This window comes from Girardinichthys multiradiatus, chromosome 1 (assembly GCF_021462225.1).
Source record: "Girardinichthys multiradiatus isolate DD_20200921_A chromosome 1, DD_fGirMul_XY1, whole genome shotgun sequence".
Taxonomy (NCBI): domain Eukaryota; kingdom Metazoa; phylum Chordata; class Actinopteri; order Cyprinodontiformes; family Goodeidae; genus Girardinichthys; species Girardinichthys multiradiatus.
The window spans coordinates 10,800,049-10,827,636 of NC_061794.1; the positions used below are offsets into that span (position 1 = coordinate 10,800,049).

Here is a 27,588-nt window from a genome sequence, read left to right on the forward strand (position 1 = left end):
CCATTAAGCCCCATTTCTCCAGAAAGATTTGGCGCTTTTCCAAAATACGTCCTTAAATATTTTACCATTTCTTTAATATTGTTTCTTTGAATATTATTTTGATAAGTAATGAGACACCGTTGAGAATTAGTCATCCAGAAGGTTGGTTTTATTTCAGCAGATCATTCTTTAAAACATTATTTTATCTGATCTTGCATTGTGAATGGTTGTCTAAAGGTGTGCAGACTATTGCCTAAGTTACTTCCAAGACTAACTTAACTTCATTTCCAGTTTCTTCAAGATAATTCTTGGTTCTCAAACATAAACATTGCATGGTAATATTGTATCACTCTTTCGGTCATGCTTTTCAATCATCTTTAATCATATTTTGTTTATATTGTACATAACTAATTAGTCTTCCTTATTCTTTAATTCTGCTTGGTAGTTTAGTTGGATTGTTTTAGCATAGTAAAGAGTTTGTTGATTGAAATATGTTTGACTTTGAGTTGACTTATTTTTGTTAATAAATTCTTGTATTTTAAGAAATTGTGTGAATTTATTCCATATATGTGCAGAGTTTATGCTGTTCAATAATGTCAGAGCTCGTCTCACACCTTTCTATTCTGTCCTAATACCATCGCCTTACTGGGCTGGTATTCACAGGACAACCCTTAACAGACCGGAATATTATTTAATAAAATATTAAATAATATTCTCAGATTCATAATCACAACACGGTTGGCAACTATAGTATGTACCAGGTAGAGATGGTGACTCGAGTTTGTGACTTAAACTTGATTTCAACTTTTTTTTAAAGTCACAAAAACGAAGACTATACATGAGATAGTCAGGTCGCATGATTGATCTTTTATCTTATGTAATCAGTGGCGAAAATAAACATAATCTATACCAGTTCTGTGTTTTAGGCAGACTGGATCACATGTACTGATGTGAGTTTATTTCATAGATTAAAGACAAACATTTTAGTAGCAACTTCATTAGAATTTCATCAGTATCCTCTGCTCCTATCAAGAGGCTGAAAATAGTCATGTTTTTCAATTCTATGTTTTCATGTAAAAAAAGAAATTCGCAAAGAACCTAAATTGCTTCTAAAAGGGCCATAAGGGAGGTTCAGCTACGTCTGTGTAAAAAATGTGGTAGAGGAAACCAAAAGGCGAAATGCACGGGGTACACTCCCCAGATAATGAAAAAGGGCAGTGCATTAAAGCATTAATATGGTATGTAACAGCATGTAATGTCCAGGCAATACTTAAAGGGACAGTTTTTTTTTTATGTGGAATTATGTAAAATAGTTAGAAGTAGCCAGCAAGTTACCTGCAGTGCACAGAAGCAAACTGAATTTGTAAAACAAGAGTAGTATGGCTAATGGCAAAACAGACCAGGTATGGAGTAAATTTTAGCCACTTGAAACAACTGAAAAATACTCCTTGTTTGTTTGTGGTGCCTTTTTTTTAGATTGTGATTGGTTACTGAAGTAATGAGTGTGACCCTGGATGTTTCAGTGGTAGCAGGTTGGGAGGCGATGACATCGCTGCTACAGGAAACCATTTCATAAAAAATTGAATTATTCTTTTACTGTAAACACGATCATCTTTTATTGGTTCCCTGTAATGAAGATCAGTTTGTTTGACCTTTCCAATCTCAGTGAAACACTTTAAAATTGAGAAAGATTTATTCAGCTCCTAAAGGAGAAACCCAGCTATAGTTTGTTACCTACAATTTTTTCCTCTAGACGTTTTTTCCCATTTGTGTTTATATACTCAGTCGGGTTTTTTTCTTTGAGAAATATAGTAAGACAGGATATAACATGTTTATTGAATTATAACAGCATTTTGTGAATTACCGTAAGACGACTAATGGGATACATTTAAACGTTTTCTTTTATATATATTTATTTGACCGTTTAAAAAGTCAGAAATAAACAAATAACACAAGTCTGTTTTGCAGTTTAGAAAGAAAAATGCACCAGTCAAAGGTTATGAATGATTTAATAAGATCAACTATTCAATCACACGTATGACACATTAAAGTCACTGCCAGGATATCCTGAGCTTACTCCCATGTTGGAATAATGCAAAACCACAAAACTCAAAAGCAAAAAAATCAGTTTTTCTCTTAGATCAAGATCAAAACAGGATCACTATACACTGCATTCAGCACACACACCTCAGATTTTTTTTCTTCTTTTCATGTCTTCAGAAGCAGCAGAGGTTTGGACGTGAACTGACTCCTCGCTTTGGCAGATATAGGAATGACCCTGAATGCATCTCTGCACCTCAGGTATATTGGGCTGGATTAAAAATGCAGTGACTCAAACCATGAAGCAAAAGCCCAGCTTCATTTTAAAGCTTCCTTGCGTGGTGCAGCACTATGTTATAACACAAGATACTGTAGATAAATAGCATAATAAAAGTTTATAGAGAAGGCATGCTAAAGGCAAATTGTCGCTCTTCTTAGTCCAAACATGAATAGAGCAAATGCTACTCATAGTGCCTAGTGAAAACTCTCCATTGAATACAGCTTTTATCCTCCATCTTCTTCTTCCTCCTCCTCCTACTCTTCATCCATGGTTGACCAGCATGTTCTGCAGGAAGAAAATAGAGGTGGGGGGGATTAGAATTGTTGCAACCCTACGACACCATCTGACCTTCAAGAAGCTTTCAAGTGTAATGGCTTTGACTTTTTCATTCACACTTTTCCACCTTTAACCGACCACATCTGAAAGGTCAGATTTAGTAATGGTAGAGATTATCTCAGTAATGGAGCGAAGGAAGCCTAACGATTATCTCAGTAATGGAGCGAAGGAAGCCTAACTTAAAATTCACCACTGGAAAGCAGGTTTTACACTCAAACATGCAGTGACTTGAATGAGTACTCATAATGTCCTCCATGTTTTAACTTCAATCTATTTTATTAGCCACTGACTGACTGACTCTATTTTATTATGTGACAGACCAACAAGTGCATTTGATTTCAGCCACCTTTAATCTGTTACTCCTAACATGAATCCAGTGCCAGGTGGCCACCTGTGTGTAATCTAATTTTAGTGTAAATCCAGCTGTTCTGTTTGAGAACATTAGGGAGTGAACAGCATCACGAAGAGCAAGGAACACAGCAGCAAGGTTAGAGATACAGTTTTAAAGAAGATTAAAGAAGGGTTAGGTTATTACACTGTTCAATTCCTGAAGTGATCATTAATCAGAGAAGCAGCCAGAAGATCCATAGGAACTCTAAAGGAGCTGCACAGATAAGCTGCTCAGGAAGGAGAAACTGTCAACCTATGAGTATTAGTTTGCCAAATCTGGCCTCTATCTTAGAGTGGTAAAAAGGAAAGCAAGTGTTACATGAAATGATATGAAAATGCCATTTACAGTTTGCCACATGTTATGCAGGAAGCATATAGGAAACGTCTGGTGGTGGCAGCATCGTAACAACATTTTTCTGTTTGTGCTGTAGATATCAGACATGATTTAAACTTTTCCTGCCTGTGGATCCACTGCAACTTGAAGAATAATAGAACGATTTATTCAACTGTTTAAGTTTAAAGCTGCTTATCATCTATTATTATTTATCAGTTAAAACAAAAAATTATTTATTAGCTAACGGTCTTTTAAACGGCGTAAAGGAATAAAGCCATCTGCTGGACTGAAGGTGTATTGCAGTTTTCTTAACAGCTTCCCCATATGTCATTAGGCGGATTAAAATAAACGGTCTGCAGCCCTTCTGATGAAAGGAAACAAAAGGAACCCAAAACCACAAAAATTCCAATCCCCAGGTAAAACATCCTGAGGCTTTAATTCCCAGGGCTTTTGGTGAAAAAGTGCTATTATGTGCTAATTAGTGTTGGTCTATCACAGAAAATCCCCAAAACTCATTGAAGTTTGTGGCTGTAAAGTAGCAAAGTTGTGTAAAACCTCGAGGGATATTAACAGTTTTGCAAAAAACTGTACTTTAGCTGATGATGAAGACTTTAAAATGTAATGCATTTAAATTCTGAAAGTAACACCTAATATTACAACTCGTTCACTTTAATATAATCCAACTCCTTCCATCAAAACGACCTGAAACCAACAATGACTGAGTTCTATTTTAAAGACTAAAATGGCAAAGGATACCAAGAAATGCTTTTTAGATGAAGCAGAGGATAAGTAGCCAGTATGACAGGAGCTGTAGCACAATGGAAACATCTACCTATAAACCCTTGGAGCAGCCTATCAAAATGGTGAACTAAGGCTGGATGACCTACAGGGGTTGGACAATGAAACTGAAACACCTGTCATTTTAGTGTTGGAGGTTTCATGGCTAAATTGGACCAGCCTGGTAGCCAGTCTTCATTGATTGCACATTGCACCAGTAAGAGCAGAGTGTGAAGGTTCAATTAGCAGGGTAAGAGCACAGTTTTGCTCAAAATATTGAAATGCACACAACATTATGGGTGACATACCAGAGTTCAGAAGAGGACAAATTGTTGGTGCACGTCTTGCTGGCGCATCTGTGACCAAGACAGCAGGTCTTTGTGATGTATCAAGAGCCACGGTATCCATGGTAATGTCAGCATACCACCAAGAAGGACGAACCACATCCAACAGGATTAACTGTGGACGCAAGAGGAAGCTGTCTGAAAGGGATGTTCGGGTGCTAACCCGGATTGTATCCAAAAAACATGAAACCACGGCTGCCCAAATCACGGCAGAATTAAATGTGCACCTCAACTCTCCTGTTTCCACCAGAACTGTCCGTCGGGAGCTCCACAGGGTCAATATACACGGCCGGGCTGCTATAGCCAAACCTTTGGTCACTCATGCTAATGCCAAACGTCGGTTTCAATGGTGCAAGGAGCGCAAACCTTGGGCTGTGGACAATGTGAAACATGTATTGTTCTCTGATGAGTCCACCTTTACTGTTTTCCCCACATCCGGGAGAGTTACGGTGTGGAGAAGCCCCAAAGAAGCATACTACCCAGACTGTTGCATGCCCAGAGTGAAGCATGGGGGTGGATCAGTGATGGTTTGGGCTGCCATATCATGGCATTCCCTTGGCCCAATACTTGTGCTAGATGGGCGCGTCACTGCCAAGGACTACCGAACCATTCTTGAGGACCATGTGCATCCAATGGTTCAAATATAGTATCCTGAAGGCGGTGCCGTGTATCAGGATGACAATGCACCAATACACACAGCAAGACTGGTGAAAGATTGGTTTGATGAACATGAAAGTGAAGTTGAACATCTCCCATGGCCTGCACAGTCACCAGATCTAAATATTATTGAGCCACTTTAGGGTGTTTTGGAGGAGCGAGTCAGGAAACGTTTTCCTCCACCAGTATCACGTAGTGACCTGGCCACTATCCTGCAAGAAGAATGGCTTAAAATCCCTCTGACCACTGTGCAGGACTTGTATATGTCATTCCCAAGACGAATTGACGCTGTATTGGCCGCAAAAGGAGGCCCTACACCATACTAATAAATTATTGTGGTCCAAAACCAGGTGTTTCAGTTTCATTGTCCAACCCCTGTATTTTTAGTGTGATGATTTATTCAGAAGGTACAGAGTTTGAGAAAATGAGAAAAAAGGGGGGTTTCTATGGGTTGACCGACTGTCACTGAAAAAGTCTAGTCTAGTCTATATATATCTATATATACACATAAATTAGACGTAAGCTTTGAATAGAAACAACATTTAACCCGATGGTTCTGAGGCGTTACAGTTAAAGTGGAAGATTTCAGCAAACACAATGAGAATTATAGCACAGAATCACAGCAAATGGGGAAGCAGACTGACATAAGGCTGGTTCTACTGTCAGATTTAAGATTTTCACTTTGTCTCCGGTGTTCTTCACAGGTGGATGATATCCTGTCAGGTACATTATCAGCTTTCACACACATTACATCGGCTGCTTCCGTCTTCGAACATAAACATACGGCAAATGAACACATAGTTCTATGCAGGAGGACTGGGAAATGGGTTTACAGATTTACTGTTAGGATTAGATACTTTTTCAACTTAATAATGCATCTAGTGTAAATACAACTGACAGATTAAATTTACAGGTATCAGAGATTGCGTTACTGAGATTATTTTTGATGTTCCAGCAAAACTGTTTTGTATTTTTATTTCCCCCTTTAAGTCAGATTCCAGTAACTGATACTTGGTCAAACTACAGATGATTTTGGTTTGTGGAATATTTGGGTAATTATTTCACAGCTTCTTATTAAACTCAGAACATCACGGTGAAAATCTGTACATTTATTGTGATTTTTTCAGTTAGAAAATATAAATTTAAAAGCTATTGGGTGCTTTGGGCAGCAATCTGTTAAAAGGTGCACTCACACTGTCTGTTGGAACCTACCATTACAGTGCCCTCCAACTGTGTTACTGAAATCATTAAAACCACACAGTGATCAATAGAGCTTAACTCTTTTAAACCTTCTTGTTTAGTCTCTTCTCCTCTCCTCCTCTCCCTGTTCGTGTGTTTTTGCTGAACACTTTACTGTTCTTATGACCCTTAAATGCCAACGATTAGCAAAAAAAATGTAGAAATAACTTAGAGAACTATCTTTAAAATACGGGTTCCACCAAACTGGACTTACTTACTGGTGTTTAAAAATTTATAACAATTTATTGAGAGCGTAACTATATACAATATAATGATAGCTGGGAGCATAGAGGGGGGTGGGGTGAAAGCAGATTGTATTGGACAAAAAGTCTTTTGCAAGACTATTCACAGTCCTTGAACTTTTCCACATTTTGTCAAATCATAACCACAAACATCAATGGATTTAGTTGGAATAATATGTGATAGACCAGCACAAAATGGCACATAGTGTCATTTTTTTCTACCATTCATTGCAAAGACATTGGATGGCAAGTGTCTACAAAAAACCTTTTCTTATCTTGCTACAGATTCTCAATTAGATTTAGGTCTAGATTTTGACTGGGCCAATCTAATATATAAATATGCTTTGCTGTATAACGTTCATCGTAGCTCTGGTTCAATGTTCAGGGTCAATGTCCTGCTGGAAAGTAAATCTCCCCTACTGTATCGTCTTTTCACAAACTCAAACAGATTCAGTGCTTTGATCTAAACCGTTGTAGCTCAGGCTGTATGCTCAGGCAGGGTTGCTGCCCTGCTAAAAGGTGAGCCTCCATCCCAGTCTTGTAAAATCAAGCATCAATTTGCTTTAAGGAAATGCATCCCCACAGCATGATGCTGCTACCACCATGTTTTATGATGGGGATGGTGTGTTTAGGGTTATGAACAGTGTTAGCTTTCCACCACACATAGTGTTTTGCATGTAGACCAAAAAAACAAAAAAAAACGTTTTGGTTTCATCTGACCTGAGCCCCTTCTTCAACATGTTTGCAGAGTCCTCCATATGGGTTGTGGCATAACTACAAGCTGGACCTCTAATGGCTTTGTTTTAAACTTTAGCTTTCTTCTTGCCACTTTTCCCAAGAGCTCAGATTTATGCAGTGCAGAACTCTTAATTTTCCTGTTGAAAACTCTCCCACCTGAGCTGTGGATCTCTGCAGCTCCTCCAGAGTTATCCAGAGTCACTTGGCTACTTCTCTGATTAATGCTTTCCTGGCCCCACCTTTCAGTTTAGGTGGGCAGCCATGATAGGTTTGAAGGTATACCACACTGAGCAATGCTCTCTGACCTGTAATGTTTCTTGGTCTCCATGATTTTACAGGTCCTTCTCAAAATATTAGCATATTGTGATAAAGTTCATTATTTTCCATAATGTCATGATGAAAATTTAACATTCATATATTTTAGATTCATTGCACACTAACTGAAATATTTCAGGTCTTTTATTGTCTTAATACGGATGATTTTGGCATACAGCTCATGAAAACCCAACATTCCTATCTCACAAAATTAGCATATTTCATCCGACCAATAAAAGAAAAGTGTTTTTAATACAAAAAACGTCAACCTTCAAATAATCATGTACAGTTATGCACTCAATACTTGGTCGGGAATCCTTTTGCAGAAATGACTGCTTCAATGCGGCGTGGCATGGAAGCAATCAGCCTGTGGCACTGCTGAGGTCTTATGGAGGCCCAGGATGCTTCGATAGCGGCCTTTAGCTCATCCAGAGTGTTGGGTCTTGAGTCTCTCAACGTTCTCTTCACAATATCCCACAGATTCTCTATGGGGTTCAGGTCAGGAGAGTTGGCAGGCCAATTGAGCACAGTGATACCATGGTCAGTAAACCATTTACCAGTGGTTTTGGCATTGTGAGCAGGTGCCAGGTCGTGCTGAAAAATGAAATCTTCATCTCCATAAAGCTTTTCAGCAGATGGAAGCATGAAGTGCTCCAAAATCTCCTGATAGCTAGCTGCATTGACCCTGCCCTTGATAAAACACAGTGGACCAACACCAGCAGCTGACACGGCACCCCAGACCATCACTGACTGTGGGTACTTGACACTGGACTTCTGGCATTTTGGCATTTCCTTCTCCCCAGTCTTCCTCCAGACTCTGGCACCTTGATTTCCGAATGACATGCAGAATTTGCTTTCATCCGAAAAAAGTACTTTGGACCACTGAGCAACAGTCCATTGCTGCTTCTCTGTATCCCAGGTCAGGCGCTTCTGTCGCTGTTTCTGGTTCAAAAGTGGCTTGACCTGGGGAATGTGGCACCTGTAGCCCATTTCCTGCACATGCCTGTGCACGGTGGCTCTGGATGTTTCTACTCCAGACTCAGTCCACTGCTTCCGCAGGTCCCCCAAGGTCTGGAATCGGCCCTTCTCCACAATCTTCCTCAGGGTCCGGTCACCTCTTCTCGTTGTGCAGCGTTTTCTGCCACACTTTTTCCTTCCCACAGACTTCCCACTTGTGCCTTGATACAGCACTCTGGGAACAGCCTATTCGTTCAGAAATTTCTTTCTGTGTCTTACCCTCTTGCTTGAGGGTGTCAATAGTGGCCTTCTGGACAACAGTCAGGTCGGCAGTCTTACCCATGATTGGGGTTTTGAGTGATGAACCAGGCTGAGAGTTTTAAAGGCCTCAGGAATCTTTTGCAGGTGTTTAGAGTTAACTCGTTGATTCAGATGATTAGGTTCATAGCTCGTTTAGAGACCCTTTTAATGATATGCTAATTTTGTGAGATAGGAATTTTGGGTTTTCATGAGCTGTATGCCAAAATCATCCGTATTAAGACAATAAAAGACCTGAAATATTTCAGTTAGTGTGCAATGAATCTAAAATATATGAATGTTAAATTTTCATCATGACATTATGGAAAATAATGAACTTTATCACAATATACTAATATTTTGAGAAGGACCTGTATGTGTTCTCTGACAAACCTCTAATGCCCTCACAGAACTGCTGGACTTATAACAAAATTAACACAAGTAAACTTCTAATTAGGTGACTACTGAAGATTGAAATTGGTTGCTCTCAGTTTTATTCAGGAGTATCAGAGTAAAGGAAATATAAAGAGTTTTCACATTTTTTTTTGGGAAGTAAATGTCCAAAACCTTCCATAATTTTTATTCCGCTTTACAAATAAGCCCTTCCTTTGAAAATCTCAATAAATATTGAAGTTTGTGGCCTTATGGTGACAAATGTGGTAAAAGGGGTATGAATACTTTTGCAGACATCGTAAGTTACAATTATTGCACTTTTTAAAAGGTAGACAAACCGTTTATGTTCAAATATATCACTAAATTTAACCTTTAAAAAGCAACAAAGAACATATAATCCAAATATTGCCATTATTAGGATGGCAAGGACATAATTTGCTCTTTTACATTTTCTTTTTAAATCAGGTAAAAACATTGACCTTATCTTCTTAAAATGTGCATCCTTATATTCTGCAGATCTGTTTTTTATTAGTGCTCTACTAAAACAAGAACACCACAGCAAACACATATTTCAATATACGAGAATAAAAAGCAATCCTTCAACAGTGTATTGGATTCTCGACCGGGTTGGTCTGGAGAACACCCATGAGTTAAAGCAGGCACCGGCTGTGAAAAGTTACTGACGTTACAGCATACGTTAACGGTTCAGAGCTGGGCCTGTTTCTATTTCACGCGGCTCTGACTGGCAGATCAACAGACTCCAATTCAGGGACTGTGGAGAAAAGAAGCGGGACAGAGGGCGATGAGTGCAGGAGATGGAAAGAGAAAAACAAATAACTAGCAAGATGTCAGTAAAGGCAGGGGAGCAGAAGAAGTCAGCCTTTCCCCCCATTCTGCAAAATCCAACCTGGGAGCCTTGACTCAATTGGAAATCCATTTTATCTGATGACTGGCAGGCAATTGGAACTCCCAGGTGATGAGCTGAGGTTCTGCAGTTGATAGACTTGACCAATCCACTGCTAAGGGATGGAGGGATAGAAATGGAGTGGTGTGTGGAGGAGAACATGCACTACAGAGGCTTACTTCGCTAGCAAAGTTCCTTTCAGGCTTCAACTATTAGCGAGTTCCCTCTTTGGTGAAAAACGCAGGAACTAGAACAGTACTTTACACACCTGGGTTCAACAATAATCCTGTGTGAATCAGTGACCCTAAACATACAGACAGAGCTACAATGGAATGGGTTCGGACAAAAGCATATTTGTGTGTTAGAATAGCCCAGTCAAAGTTCAGACCTACAATGGCTACAATAAAAGTGTACACAACACAGTTAAAATGTCAGGGTTTTTTGATATCAATAAAAATGTATTTTTCTAAATAAACTTAAAACCTTTTTAACCTTTACTGTGAAATCTAACCAGTAAAGTCTAACTATAAATAGAATTGTGTCAAGACTTGAAAGCTGATGCTTACAAAAGCTCTCAATGCAGCCTGACTGAGCTTTGGCTTTTTTGCAAAGGTGAAGAAGAAGCAAAGATCCCAGACTCTAGATTTGAAAAGCTGGTAGATTAATCGCCCAAAAGACATGGAGCTGTGATTGCATTGAACTGTGATTCTACAAAGATTTTTGTTGAAAACCATGGTTCATTTTCCATGCATTATTACTTCTGCAAGGTTTTTAACTGCAGTAGATGCTTTTCATAGACATGTATATTACAGTACACATGAAAGCACTGATGGAAACTGTGAATTCAACGTTTAGGGAATAAAACATAAATAACAAGCCGTCTTAGAAAAATCTGCAAGATAAAAACACCTCAGTAGCTGCTGCATAGCTCTAAAAAAATATTTTCATGGTTCCACATGAAAGAGAACTTGTCAACATAGCTCTAAGGAACAAACAATAACACACTGATATTTATTTACAAAAAGGCCAGACAAGAAAGGGGAACAAAAAAATCGATCTCCTCAGGAGTGCTGCGTATGAATTGGATAGCAATCACAAAGGAAAATCACGCTTCAAATCTTCAAGAAAAAGAAGCTGGGAGACAGAAGGATTGACTGACAACGGGACACAAAAAAGGCTGGGGGAAAGTGGACTGTTTCGATAATTCTGTGGTTGTTTAAAGCCGACAAAAGCCAGAGAAAAAGCCACCTAAAAGCCCCGCAGCTTTCCTCTCTTATCCCGGCTGGTGGTCCAGGTTCCATAAAAGTTCTTCCTGAGAACGCACAGGGGGTGGGAGGGGAGTGTGCCCAAAAAACCATAAATAGCAAAAAACAATAAAAAATAAATAGGTGTGTCAAATTCTTATGTAGTTGAGGTCGCTTTCAGCACAACACAATACAGGGGGGTGTTGAATTGTTCCCAGGAGCCCCTGCTGGAGAATACACAGAGAGGGAGAGAGAGCAGGGGGTCTGGTGGTGCGAGCCGATAGATTGTTGGAGCTCAGAAAGGTCAGTGTACAGCAAGCGAGGGGCACAAAAGCAGGTGAAAAATGCCTCTATTGGGGGGCAATTGTCAACACGTTTAACCCCCCACTCCTCTGTCCACGTGAGCACACACATCCACCGCGTTTACATCGCTTGAGAGCGAGGGCTTAGAGCAAGGGGCGAGAGGCCAGGAGGAAAAGAAAGACTTGATTTTGCTTCATGTGCGGTTCAATCGAGAACTGGAGCGCAACAAAAGCAAAGACAGAGGACGAACAAAAAAAAAACCTGCAGCAGAATAAGATCTTGCAGAGAGAGAAAATCGTCTCAACTTTTAAAGTGAAAAAGTTTTTTTATTTCATCATGCTTTAGACAGATCTGGTATGAACAAAAAGAATACACAGGTTAACATGGCTTATTGTACCATGTTTTATCAATTAATTTTGTTCTATCATTACTAAAAATATTTATTAACACTTGCTTTAAGATATACATTGTTCCTCACCTTTACTAACACTTCTCATTTCCAGCTTCCCAGTAAGCGTGACATCTGACACCCGGGGTTCAGCTACGTTTAACACTTCAGTACATGACAGCCCTAATTAAAAGGTAATGATGAAGTTCTGAAAGACATTGCCTGTAAAGTAAGTCTAAATCAGTATTCTGGACGAAAGACTGGACTCCAGGTTCACTATATTATCTATAAAGAGAGACTATACAGATATAACCTATAACTGAAAAATGCAAGGGAATCCTTCTTTCTGAGATCATCAGCAAAAACATAAACAATGCTCGTGCATTATTTGTCACGGTCGACAGGTTAACAAACCCTCCTGTAATTGTAGCATCTGAACTCCACTCTACCAGGGCCTGCAATGAATTTGCTAAATTCTTTACTGAAAAAACCCAAAAGATCAGAGGGGCAGTCAGCACATCCACATCAACTCCAGTACCAATGCAGTCTCCAACTAGAACTGATTTTGACAAAATTTCCCAATTTCACCAAATAAACTGCAAAATCTTAGAAGAAATCGTACAGCAACTAAGCTCTTCTTCCTGCTGTCTCGATCTTTTACCCGCAGCTTTCCTTAAGAAAGCTTTGCCTGTAATAACATCTGATTTAACTCAAATAATAAACACGTCCCTTTTGTCAGGTGTTTTCCCCCAGGCCCTGAAAACAGCAATTATCAAACCTCTATTGAAAAAGAGCAACTTGGACAAGCTGCTACTACAGAACTACAGGCCTACATCAAACCTCCCCTTCATCAGTAAGATTATTGAAAAAGCTATGTTTCAGCAGTTAAACAACTTCCTAACAATGACCAACAGCTTCAAGGTCTCCCAGTCAGGCTTCCTGCTCACCACAGTACAGAGACTGCTCTTGTCAAGGTGTTCAATGACATCCGTATAAATGCAGACTGTAGAAGAACCACATTGCTGGTATTATTGGACCTTAGTGCAGCATTCGACACTGTTAATCACTCCATTTTATTAGAGCGCCTGGAAAACTGGGTCTGCCTTTCTGATGCAGCACTGAACTGGTTTAAATTATACTTGAAGGACAGGGACTTTTTTGTGTCAGTAGGTAACTTTACATCAGAGAGCACAAAAATCACATGTGGCGTTCCCCAAGGTTCCATCTTAGGGCCCCTCCTATTCAATATCTACATGCTCCCCCTAACTCAGATTTTAATAAACAACAACGTAAGTTATCATAACTATGCCGAACCCATTCAAGCGCTGGGTAAATGCTTAGAAGAAATCAATGCATGAATGGGCCTAAATTTTCTTCAGCTGAATCAAAACAAAACTGAAGTAATAATCTTTGGACCAAAGGAAGAGCATTTAAAAGTTAGCACACAGCTTCATTTAACACAGCTAGAAACCACCAGTCAGGCTGGAAACCTGGGTGTAGTGATGGACTCAGACCTGAACCTTCAGAGGCACATAAAGACAGTAACAAGGTCAGCCTTCTATCACCCAAAGAACATCTCCAGGATTAAAGGACTAATGTCTCAGCAGGACCTTGAAAAACTAATTCATGCGTTCATCTTTAGTAGAATTGATTACTGCAACGGTGTCTTCACAGGTCTGCCTAAAAAGTCAATAAGACAGCTGCAGTTGATCCAGAACGCTGCTGGAACTAGAACTAAGAAAGTGGAGCACATCACCCCAATTCTAAAGTCCCTACACTGGCTCCCTGTAGCTCAGAGAATAGACTTTAAAATACTTCTGTTAGTCTATAAATCACTGAATGGCTTAGCACCAAAATACATTACAGACTTGTTGTCAGTGTATCAACCAGCCAGACCTCTCAGATCATCTCGCTCAAATCTACTCTGCATACCCAAAACCAGAACCAAAAATGGAGAAGCAGCTTTTAGTTCTTATGCTCCACTAATCTGGAATAAACTGCCAGAAAACTGTGAAAGAGCCGAAACCCTAAGTTGCTTTAAATCAAGATTAAAAACATATTTGTTTAGAGTGGCCTTTGACTGTGCCATCTAGGCATGATTAGTTGCGTTTTCAGTCCAATTTTCCTTTCATTTTCTTGTCCATCATTCTATTCTATTCTCTTTATTTTATTTTACTTTTTTAAATTACCTCTGTTGTTTGATTTTATCATTTGATTTGTTTTTCTGTGTCTGTATCTGTGTTTATTTTCTTTGTGATTGTATTGTAAGTGTATGTACAGCAATCGAGTGTCTCGTTGCTGAAAAGCGCTATATAAATAAACTTACCTTACCTTACTAAGACCAGCATTATTTAAAGCAATGCCTATATGGCTATGAAAATAAAAAGGAAATTACAAACAATTTTAAGCATCTTTTTAATTAGATGTTGAAATAAAATACAAAACAAACCTAGTGACATTTCTAATTCAAGACTGAATTCAATTCAGTTTATTTATATAGCACCAATTCAGAACACGTAAAGTTCAGTCGAATCGTATAGATTCCAGGTCAGGTACAAACAATCCAACTGATCCTAGTTATCAAACGAAGGCAGTGAAGTTCAGTTTATTAGTCAAAGCAAAACCAGGCTCAGTGTAAGCCGCCATCTGCCACGACAATCTGGGGGATGAGAAGAGTACCAGGAGTACTTTCTATGTTAAACAAAAGCAATAGGTTAATAGCACTAGTAGTTCTGAAAAATGGATTATAATTTATTTAGACGTGTAGAATAAATTAGAGTAAACCTAAATTATTTTCATTTTTTTAAATTCTTTTTAAAATTTGTTTTACAGTTTTTCTAGATGCTGCATCTTTTTTTGCCTCTAACATCATGAGATGTGGGTAATCACTGAAAGAATGAGCTAATGAATAAATCAGGCTGAGCTGTGCTGCCTCCACAGGAATTGTTGGACTCTTATTTAGGAGCTTAGCTACTTGTTAGGAGCTCAGTATAAAGTGGTAGATTCCCTGCATGGAAAGGTGCCAGTTAAAAGGATTTAGGAACCTGGTACGAATGCCTTCCTATAGAGGTGTTTCAGTGGGAGGAGGTCCAGGGACAGGCGCACTGGAGAGACTATCTCGCAGCAGGCTTGGAAATTATTAAGGGAGTCTTTAGATAACCTGGAGAAGGAGGAGAAAAATGTCATTAGCTCTCTGCTAAACTCGACGGCCCGGCTCAGAAAAGATGGACTGATGGACAGATACAAGAATGGGGATCGGATTTCTTCTTTTTATGTGAAGGTTGTAATTTCTCCAAATGACAAATTGTGACAAAACATGAGAAACTGAGCTAAAAAAGAAAGGGATAAAAATAATAACATAAATACAGAAATGTACAGCCCAGTTATTTTTTCAAACTTTTGAATTGCTAGATTGAAAAATATAGTTCACAGAGCACACAATACAAGACAGATGGATAAGCCACAAAAGAGAAACAGTAAAAGCAGATAATGCCGCCTTGTGGAGATTGGTTGAGATTGGTTGCACAGTGATCAATGCCAACTTGAAAGAAGGCAACACTACTAGTTTATGATGAGGGGAACAACTACCAACAGAATGAAAATAAAATCAATAAGTCAAAGGGAGAAAATGGAAAACACAGACAAAAGATGAGAGGGGGACACAAAAAGGTGAACAAGAGACAGAACAAAATAGACCTAGAAAGACAAAAAGGAAAGACAGACGAATACAGGTCCTTCTCAAAATATTAGCATATTGTGATAAAGTTCATTATTTTCCTTAATTTCATGATGAAAATGTAACATTCATATATTTTAGATTCATTGCACACTAACTGAAATATTTCAGGTCTTTTATTGTCTTAATACGGATGATTTTGGCATACAGCTCATGAAAACCCAAAATTCCTATCTCACAAAATTAGCATATTTCATCCGACCAATAAAAGAAAAGTGTTTTTAATACAAAAAACGTCAACCTTCAAATAATCATGTACAGTTATGCACTCAATACTTGGTCGGGAATCCTTTGGCAGAAATGACTGCTTCAATGCGGCGTGGCATGGAGGCAATCAGCCTGTGGCACTGCTGAGGTCTTATGGAGGCCCAGGATGCTTCGATAGCGGCCTTTAGCTCATCCAGAGTGTTGGGTCTTGAGTCTCTCAACGTTCTCTTCACAATATCCCACAGATTCTCTATGGGGTTCAGGTCAGAAGAGTTGGCAGGCCAATTGAGCACAGTGATACCATGGTCAGTAAACCATTTACCAGTGGTTTTGGCACTGTGAGCAGGTGCCAGGTCGTGCTGAAAAATGAAATCTTCATCTCCATAAAGCTTTTCAGCAGATGGAAGCATAAAGTGCTCCAAAATCTCCTGATAGCTAGCTGCATTGACCCTGCCCTTGATAAAACACAGTGGACCAACACCAGCAGCTGACACGGCACCCCAGACCATCACTGACTGTGGGTACTTGACACTGGACTTCTGGCATTTTGGCATTTCCTTCTCCCCAGTCTTCCTCCAGACTCTGGCACCTTGATTTCCGAATGACATGCAGAATTTGCTTTTATCCGAAAAAAGTAATTTGGACCACTGAGCAACAGTCCAGTGCTGCTTCTCTGTAGCCCAGGTCAGGCGCTTCTGCCGCTGTTTCTGGTTCAAAAGTGGCTTGACCTGGGGAATGCGGCACCTGTAGCCCATTTCCTGCACACGCCTGTGCACGGTGGCTCTGGATGTTTCTACTCCAGACTCAGTCCACTGCTTCCGCAGGTCCCCCAAGGTCTGGAATCGGCCCTTCTCCACAATCTTCCTCAGGGTCCGGTCACCTCTTCTCGTTGTGCAGCGTTTTCTGCCACACTTTTTCCTTCCCATAGACTTCCCACTGAGGTGCCTTGATACAGCACTCTGGGAACAGCCTATTCGTTCAGAAATTTCTTTCTGTGTCTTACCCTCTTGCTTGAGGGTGTCAATAGTGGCCTTCTGGACAGCAGTCAGGTCGGCAGTCTTACCCATGATTGGGGTTTTGAGTGACGAACCAGGCTGGGAGTTTTAAAGGCCTCAGGAATCTTTTGCAGGTGTTTAGAGTTAACTCGTTGATTCAGATGATTAGGTTCATAGCTTGTTTAGAGACCCTTTTAATGATATGCTAATTTTGTGAGATAGGAATTTTGGGTTTTCATGAGCTGTATGCCAAAATCATCTGTATTAAGACAATAAAAGACCTGAAATATTTCAGTTAGTGTGCAATGAATCTAAAATATATGAATGTAAAATTTTCATCATGACATTATGGAAAATAATGAACTTTATCACAATATGCTAATATTTTGAGAAGGACCTGTATAAAATAATTTCAGACAGAGGTAGAAGCTATAGTATATAGGGTTATGGGACGAGCACAGAACTTGTTAGATGACCTCGATAAAGTAAAAAAAAAAAAAAAGAAAAAACGACTAAAAGGCACTTAATTTCACAGGGTAACCCCAGAAAGAGATGAGGGGCAGGAGTGTATGTGTTTCCTTTTATAACCCGTTACCACGCAACCAAAACTTGGAGAAGTAGAAAACAATAATTTGATGGATGCATGGATGGATTTGACACCTCCAACATCTGAAACTATAAACATAAAAGTGCTAAACAAATATAAACTGAAATGTTCTCTATTTCTTTCTTCCAGCATTACTGATTTACAGTTTTGCCTAACACTGCTTGCACCATCCATTTGGGGTCTAGATAAATTTTTAGCCAAGGATTATTGACAGCCAGTGAAAATATGAATGTCTAAGGAAATGTGTCAGTACTTCTTGAAACCTTAAAAAGAATAAATACCAGTAATAATTTATTGAGAAAAAGGCATAAGGAAAAGGGTTACTCCTGTCAAATCCACTTTGTTCATTGTGAGTCTTATTTGTTAATGGTTTTAAATATTTGTGCTTGACAAGCGCTGTTTTTTTTTGCATTGCTACAAGTCACACAAGTCTTCTGTTTTACAGTAAACCAGTAAAACTGTTGTTTATAGAATGAACGTTTTTAAATGAAAGAGATGGAGGTTGAACTATCATCTCACTTGATGCATTAACACATGGTTATGATTGAACCAATCATATCTTCTTACATATACAACAGTTTATTTTGGCCAAGCACCTACTCTAAACCTGAAACAAGAAAAGACTAAAAACCAGTTCTACAAATTGACCCTGCTGAACAGGAGTTGGATTCAAAGGTTATATGAGCTGTTGGTAACTGTTACTATTGGATACCTTAGGTTGCTGCAGACTGTCTGTGGGACCTCTGTCTATTCAGGTTACTTCTAACAGATTGCATTAGGGGAATTAGAAAAAAAAAATCACTGTTGTGCTCTTTGAGCTAATGTCGTAATAATAAAATACAGTATTTGGCATTTTCTTTAAGAAATGAAAAGATGAAAAACTCCTTTAGGTTATATAGAAATCTACATGACATGGCAGCCAGGATGCAATAAGAAACAACAATAATCAGAAGTCAAAGTTTTGATTTGTTATGCTGGAGCAACAAAATCTAAGACTAGAGCCAAAAACACAGACCGACTGATAAGTTGAACGAAAGTTATCAGAAAATCAAATGGATAAAAACATCCTACCGCCAAAAACTGAGATGGATAACTAAGGGGCAATTTGCTATCTGTTGCTTGTTGTATTTATTTTTTTTTTTTGTTTCTCTTGCTCAAAATTCCATGACTGCCAGCAACGTTTATCATTTTCTTTTAAGTCGACAAGTGCAAAATTCACCTTGGAAAAAAAATAAACTGTGGTCAGAAAGTAAAAAATAAATAAACCATGATACTCTGATTGGATTGGAAAGCACAGTATTACCCGACTGATCAGTGCATAAACTGTGTAGACCTTCAATGGGAAGTGCTCAGCATGGTTCCTTGCAGAAGAAAAAATAAAAACTTCTGGCCATGGCTAAACTGTCACAATCAGCGGTGTAAGCTTGCTGTGCTGCTGGCTAACGACCTGTGGAGTGTGGCATGGCGCAAACAAACCAAGCTTTTCATTTTGATTTGATTTGTGCACCTTGGATAGCGAAGTTCTGATAAATAAATTAAACAAATGCTAGTTGGGAAGCTTAATGACGTGACTTTGTTTGATTACAGCAACAAAGAAAAGTAAGTAACAGGAAGATTGGACATTGTAAAATGAACAAACATGATGCATTTCAGTTAAAGTAGCAACAGTTTATATACAATGGTTTACGGCAAAAATCATGCAAACTCACCAGTTGGCTGCAAATTAAGTCTAAGGATGCAAAACTAATAGTAATTGATCATATAACCAAAATAAATGCATAACCCCGCAAGTACATATATGACATGTCACAAGATCCCATACTCATGGCAGATTTAAAGTAATTCTTTCCCTTGACCAATATGTTTATTCTCACAGGAAAGAATATAAATGTGCGTCAAAATATAATCCTACCGTAGATCTCAGCCAAAAGAAAAAATATTTTCTATTTTTGAATTATATTTCTTGTAAAAGGGGCACGTCTCAACTCCATCATATCCACTGCAAATTGTAAGAACCTGTGGAAAAATCCTAATTTGTACGCCATTCCATAAAGACCATGCTAATCGAAAGCATCCTAACTACCCTGGCCAATTGGGAACATCCGTTTTTTTAGACTCAACAGGTTAAAAACAGCAACTGTCTGCAGTTGGGTTGCCGTAAGTCATAGTTAAAAATCTAAATGTCTTTAAGTTCCAGTGGCCACAGTCCAAATGTTTATAAAAAAAACCTCAGACCATGGAGTAGGAAATCAAAAGAGACATCTTCACTGGAACGGCTGATAGTGCGAGAGGAATCCAAGGATCACAACCAAGCTATCCTATAAATTGTAGGCCATGCTGATAAGTCACCAAGTGGGAGGGTCGTGAAATGATTTTCAGAATCATTGTTATGTGACCTCTGAGCACAAAAGCCCACTTGATTTTGCAAAAGAAAAAGGACACATGGTTTTAAAATATTTTACAATTAACAATCTGAAGTGTGGCGTGCATTTATATTCAGCTCCTCTGAGTTGATACTTTGTAGACCCACATTTTACTGTAGTTACAGCTGGTTTTTAAAGATGTGCTGTTGCCAGTTTTGAGAATTCTTTCCTCTTTTTTCTTTGCATAAAAGCTGAAGGTCGGTCAAATTGGAGGCAGATAATCTGTGAGAATCAATTTTCAGGTCTCGGCACAGATTCTCCTAGACTTTGACTAGAGCATTCTAAAATATGAATATCCTTTGATCTAAACCATTCCTTTGTAACTGTGACTATACAGGGGTTGGACAATGAAACTGAAACACCTGGTTTTAGACCACAATAATTTATTAGTATGGAGTAGGGCCTCCTTTTGCGGCCAATACAGCGTCAATTCGTCTTGAGAATGACATATACAAGTCCTGCACAGTGGTCAGAGGGATTTTAAGCCATTCTTCTTGCAGGATAGTGGCCAGGTCACTACGTGATACTGGTGGAGGAAAACGTTTCCTGATTCGCTCCTCCAAAACACCCTAAAGTGGCTCAATAATATTTAGATCTGGTGACTGTGCAGGCCATGGGAGATGTTCAATTTCACTTTCATGTTCATCAAAACAAGATGTTCAATTTCACTTTCATGTTCATCAAACCAATCTTTCACCAGTCTTGCTGTGTGTATTGGTGCATTGTCATCCTGATACACAGCACGCCTTCAGGATACAATGTTTGAACCATTGGATGCACATGGTCCTCAAGAATGGTTCGGTAGTCCTTGGCAGTGACACGCCCATCTAGCACAAGTATTGGGCCAAGGGAATGCCATGATATGGCAGCCCAAACCATCACTGATCCACCCCCATGCTTCACTCTGGGCATGCAACAGTCTGGGTGGTACGCTTCTTTGGGGCTTCTCCACACCGTAACTCTCCCGGATTTGGGGAAAACAGTAAAGGTGGACTCATCAGAGAACAATACATGTTTCACATTGTCCACAGCCCAAGATTTGCGCTCCTTGCACCATTGAAACCGACGTTTGGCATTGGCATGAGTGACCAAAGGTTTGGCTATAGCAGCCTGGCCGTGTATATTGACCCTGTGGAGCTCGTGACGGACAGTTCTGGTGGAAACAGGAGAGTTGAGGTGCACATTTAATTCCGCCGTGATTTGGGCAGCCTTGGTTTCATGTTTTTTGGATACAATTCGGGTTACCACCTGAACATCCCTTTCAGACAGCTTCCTCTTGCGTCCACAGTTAATCCTGTTGGATGTGATTCGTCCTTCTTGGTGGTATGCTAACATTACCCTGGATACCGTGGCTCTTGATACATCACAAAGACTTGCTGTCTTGGTCACAGATGCGCCAGCAAAACGTGCACCAACAATTTGTCCTCTTTTGAACTCTGGTATGTCATTCATAATGTTGTGTGTATTTCAATATTTTGAGCAAAACTGTGCTCTTACCCTGCTAATTGAACCTTCACACTCTGCTCTTACTGGTGCAATGTGCAATCAATGAAGACTGGCTACCAGGCTGGTCCAATTTAGCCATGAAACCTCCCACACTAAAATGACAGGTGTTTCAGTTTCATTGTCCAACCCCTGTACATCATCCAGCCTTAGTTCACCACTTTGATAGGCTTTCCCTGTTCCTGTTGAAAAATCGCTGAACAATAAGTTAAGGGTGATGTATAATATTTTACAATGTTGTTTGACCTACATGCTTGCACCTCATTTGAAAGGAGCACCTTCTTCTACATCTTTTCTGTGTCCCCTGCATGACTTGTGGCGAACTTTAAATGGGTGTTCTTACAGCTTAGCTCCAAAAATGGCTTTCTTGTTACCATTCTTCCATAAAGCCCAGATTTGTGGAGTGCATGTCTAAGAGTTGTCTTGGGAACAGATTCAGGCAGCTGAAACTTGTCTCTGAAGCTCCTCCAGAGCCTCTTGACTTTTTCTCTGATTAATCCTCTTGTTAAAAGGCCTCCCAATTTTGAAAAAAGGCTATGTTTGGGTTTCCAGTCAGCTGTACATTTTGTTTTACAAATAAGACCAATTATTCATATCAAAAAATTCAAAAAATAAAAATGTCAAAGAAATATCAAAATTGTTTTTGACATGTTGAACAGCATGTCAAAAATGACTTACATAACAGTACTTAACAGTAAAGTTGGGGGTTCAATGGGACTGTGCAGGAAACTAACTTCCTGTTTGTTATTCCTCTCATTAGCAGGGCAATTTCTAAATGAATTAGAAGCAGCAACCTAGAAATGGTAGAAAGAGCGTGCAAACAGATGTAACATACCTCCCCAATGAAATATCAGAGGTTTATCTGGTATATTTGTCTTAATTAAGAACCTACAGAAGTTTGTTACATTTCTCGCTTTTTAAATGGGCCAACACCGTGGCATCCTGTTGATGTCTGTCAGCGTGTGATTTAAATAAATAAATTATCTGTTGCTTTCCTAGTTTCACTTAACAGCTCTGTTTTTTGTTCAGCTCCCCCTAGGATTCACCTACACAGCAGTACAGTCATGGCTGAGGAAAGTCAAATCCACATATTTTTTGCAGGTACTTTTCTATACTTCAATAGTTTCTTGAAAAAAAAGGAGGATAAACTGCTTACCACATGCAAAAAAGCAAACATACAGAACATTTAATTTTGATTAACAAATCTTTTTAGTTTGTGCCTGTATGCAAATGTATTTTTGTTTTAGTTTATATTCTCTTTTCTTTAGAAGCAAACTGGGTGAAAGTTTTATAAATTGTTTTCTATCGGCAGTCGTAGTTACCGAGGTGCAAACTGACTCCTAACTGGGAGCATAAAATGAATCTAACAAAAAACAATAAGGAACAAAAATGAATGTAACCTTTAAAAAATCAATTCAATCATTCTTAATGATATAAAATGTAGTTTTAAAGTTTTTTTGTTGGCAAGAAGTCTTATTTTCACAAGTTAGAAAGTCCAAAGGTAAAAAGTACACTTCGCTCCACTGTACACCAACTGTAGCCAAAAAAAAAAAAAAAAAAAAAGCCTCTCTGCAAGATGGAAAGAAATATACTTCTGTGGTTTTAGCCCCAATTAAAGCAACCTAAACCAGTTTAGGAGCTCGGAGTGAGACTCGTCTGCAAGCGTTTTTACTCGACGGTGACTTCTCTCTGAACAAGTATGAAAACTAAGACAATTCTAGTTGTTAATTAGGCCTACTTTCAAGAAGCTCCAAGACACTTTGTAATATTTATTCATGCACAGCAGTGAGGTGAGACAAGTTCAGCTAGTTGTACGCCTCACAGATTTTGTGTCAAAACTTGAGGTGTACATGCTTAAGGGAAATGGTTGGGACGTCTTCTCTCTCTTTCTCTCTCTGTGTGTGTGTGTGTGTGTGTGTGTGTGGACAGCAGCAGAGGCCCTTCATTCTTCTTCATTACTGTTGACCGCTCAGGGGCCGACTGTCTACTGCCGTTTCTCTACACATTTCTTTATCCTCTGCCTACCTCCAATTCCTCTCCCTATGTGTAAAACACGTTGTACAAGTATTCACACCCCTTAAACTTTTTCACAGTTTGTCACAGTATAACAACAAACTTTGATGTACTTTACTGGGATTTATGTGATGCATCAACACAAAGTAGGGCAAAACTGTAAAAAGGAAGAAAAGGGATGCATGGTTTTCAAAACTTTAACAGATAAAAATGCTAAAAACCTTAAATCATACATATTATAGTATATTTGTAATAAATTCTCTTTACTCTGACAGTCTTAAACTAAATTTCAGGGCAACCAGCTTTCTTCAGAAATCATCTGGATGAGAAAATGTAGCCCATATGTTTGCAGCTTAATCTCACAGCTGTTCTATTTTAACTCTTTTTTTTTTTTTTTTTAAGCCGAAAAGTGTAACATATATTTGCTTTCAGCCTCCCGAGTCAAAAGTTCACAGAACTATCATTCATTACTAATATACCAGCAGTTCTTTTGGAATACATCTCTACCAGCTTTGCACAACTACAGACTGAACATTTTGCCTGTTTTTATCTGCAATACAGCTCAAGCTTAGTCAGACTGGATGTAGAGCACCTATAAACATTTTTTTCAAGTCTGTCAACAGATTCTCATCTACATTTAGGTCTGGTCATTGTCTAATCCATTTTAATACATGAATATGTTTGAATTGAAACCATTTAATTGTAGCACAGCCTGTATGTTTAGTGATGACTTCACCTCTGCTCATGTATCAAGTTTTTTATATCCTGAAACGTGGTTTCTTTTTCAAGGAGGGTTCTGTTTTATCCTGTCGACTCCTACCAGAGTTCCCTTTCAGTAGACAAGTTTACATGGTGGAGGCAGCAGACCAGGCTGTACCAGCAACGTGCAAACACACAGCCTCCTAATGTTTAGTTTTGAACTAAATCTAGATGTAAACTCTTTAAAAAAGGCTTATTAAATCAGCACATAGCTAACATAGCAGAAACAGGTACTGCATTATAACCCACTAAACCGCAAAGTAACCATATTTCAACATGCAGCAGGACTGTATTGATAATTAATACTGCAATGCTGCTCTAGGGGTTGTTTACAGTTGAGATACAGGTGAACAGCTAATGAAAAAAAAAAAAAATGTTGTAATCATTTATTTGTTTGTTATATTTTTATTTTCTAGGAAGGGGTGGTGTTACATATATTGTTCCATTATGTGCAGTATTGTCTTTCTTCCATGCATAATATTTTGCATGTAGACAAAATGCTATGTCTGACTTGCGCACCTTCTTCCATGTTTGCTAGTCGCCTAGATGGACTGTGACACTATATGGATTTCTTTCAACAATGGCTTTCTTCTTGACACTCTTCCAAACAGAGCAGATTTTTGAAGCACATAACTAGTAGTGGTTATGCCAACAGATTCTCGCATCTGAGGCGTGGACCTCTGCATGTTCTCCTTTACTACCATGAACACCTTGTCGGATTCTCTGATTATTTCTCTTCCTACATGACCTGTCAGTTTAGGCGACCAGCTTTGTCTTGGTAGGTTTCCAGTTGTGTAATTCTCTGTCCGAAGATGGATTAAACATTCTTTGTGTGATTTTATATTCTGACTCTGCTTTAAACTTCTCCACACCTTTCTCCCTGACTTGTCTGCTGTGTTCCTTGGTCTTCATGATTGTGTTTGTTCTCTGATGTTCTCTAACAAGCCTCTGAGGCCTTCATAGAACAGCTAGATTTACGCTGAGATTAAATCACCCACAGATGGACTGTAAAAATAAGGTGATTTCTTTCCCTTCTGCTTCACAATTATGTGTTACTTTTGTTGTTTATCCTGTTAAAAAAATGAAGTTTGCGACTGTAACATGACATTAAGGTGGAAAAGAGCAGAGTATGAATATTTTGTCAAAAAAGTATATTTTCAATTCACCTTGTCCACATTTATTCCCAACCATTCTTTCCTTTTCATTTTAAGCATCCTTCATCGAATACCATTATTTTTTCATCCCCCTCTCCATCATTTCTCTTTCTTCTCGGCTGTTCTTCATACACACTCACTGGCCACTTTATTAGGTACATCTTGCTAGTACCAGGTTGGACCCCCTTTTGCCTTCAGAACTGCCTTAATCCTTCGTGGCATAGATTCAACAAGGTACTGGAAACATTCCTCAGAGAGTTTGGTCCATATTGACATGATAGCATCACACAGATGCTGCAGATTTGTCGGCTGCACATCCATGATGCGAATCTCCCGTTCCACCACATCCCAAAGGTGCTCTATTGGATTGAGATCTGGTGACTGTAGAAGCCATTTGAGTACAGTGAACTAACTCATTGTCATGTTCAAGAAACCAGTCTGAGATGATTCCTGCTTTATGACATGGCGCGTTATCCTGCTGGAAGTAACCATCAGAAGATGGGTACACTGTGGTCATAAAGGGATGGACATGGTCAGCAACAATACTCAGGTAGACTGTGGCGTTGACACGATGCTCAATTGGTACTAAGGGGCCCAAAGTGTGCCAAGAAAATATCCCCCACACCATTACACCACCACCACTGAACCGTTGATACAAGGCAGGATGGATCCATGCTTTCATGTTGTTGATGCCAAATTCTGACCCTACCATCCCAATGTCACAGCAGAAATCAAGACTCATCAGACCAGGCAACGTTTTTCCAATCTTCTATTGTCCAATTTTGGTGAGCCTGTGTGAATTGTAGCCTCAGTTTCCTGTTCCTAGCTGACAGGAGTGGCACCGGTGTGGTCTTCTGCTGCTGTAGCCCATCCACCTCAAGGTTCGACGTGTTGTGCGTTCAGAGATGCTCTTCTGCATGCCTTGGTTGTAACGAGTAGTTATTTGAGTTACTGTTGCATTTCTATCACCTCGAGCCAGTCTGGCCATTCTCCTCTGACCTCTGGCATCAACAAGGCATCAACAGAACTGCTGTTCACTGGGTATTTTCTCTTTTTCGGACCATTCTCTGTAAACCCTAGAGATGGTAGTGTGTGAAATCCCAGTAGATCAGCAGTTTCTGAAATACTCAGACCATCCCGTCTGGCACCAACAACCATGCCATGTTCAAAGTCACTTAAATCACCTTTCTTCTCCATTCTGATGCTCGGTTTGAACTGCAGCAGATTGTCTTGACCATGTCTACATGCCTAAATGCATTGAGTTGTTGCCATGTGATTGGCTGATTAGAAATTTGCATTAACAAGCAGTTGGACAGGTGTACCTAATAAAGTGGCCGGTGAGTGTATATACACCACAATCCGAAAGTCATAAAAACATCTGCTTGAATCTTTAGTATATTACTGAATGCTTGGCTTAGAGGGACTTCACTCATGTAGCAACTGAAAGGTTCAGCACAGCTTTACTCATGCTCTGCGACACATGGATTACTGCTAGATCAATAGAAGATGGGGGTCTACATAAGTAGTTCTCACACACTGTAAGCTTTATCGGACTGAACCCAAGAGGTGCAACCGTTATTTTTTATGTATAATAAAATACAGGTGTACCTAAAGAAGTGGCTGATGAGTGTACATTCACGTTTAACCCGCTGCTCATCATTATGTCTATCTTCCACTTTTCTCTCCATTTCTATCTTGGTTTGTCCTGACATTTTTTTCCTTATCTCTGCCTACTCACATTTCGACCTTATATCTCTTTTATCCATTACTTCATCATTTGTGGTTTTATACTATTTCACTTCTAAGTACTCATAACAAGGATCATTTTTTGCTTTTTTGCCCTGTGGCTCTGCCTTTAGATGAAGCCTATTAAAATATATTTCTTTGAACCAATTTCCAGCTTCTACCTGTCAGCACATTATTTCTGCTTTCACCTTAAAGCTAATTGTTTCTTCTATTATTGTACTCTATGGCTTTGCCTTAATGCTATGAAATATTTCTTTTCTTTTTCTCACTTCTCCAATGCTTTTAATG

General features: G+C 39.2%; 1 protein-coding gene across 4 annotated transcripts in view; it reads right to left on the reverse strand.

Annotated features, from left to right (window-relative positions):
• Window positions 1-1,969: 1,969 nt before the first annotated feature.
• Window positions 1,970-27,588, reverse strand: part of chchd6a (coiled-coil-helix-coiled-coil-helix domain containing 6a) — a 120,701-nt gene continuing 95,082 nt past the window's right edge. For all 4 annotated transcript variants that reach the window (XM_047362405.1, XM_047362186.1, XM_047362253.1 and 1 more), the window contains one exon: window positions 1,970-2,584. In XM_047362405.1, coding sequence (XP_047218361.1) covers window positions 2,554-2,584 — 31 coding nt within the window. In that variant the 3' untranslated portion in view covers window positions 1,970-2,553. The remainder of the gene's footprint in view (window positions 2,585-27,588) is intronic.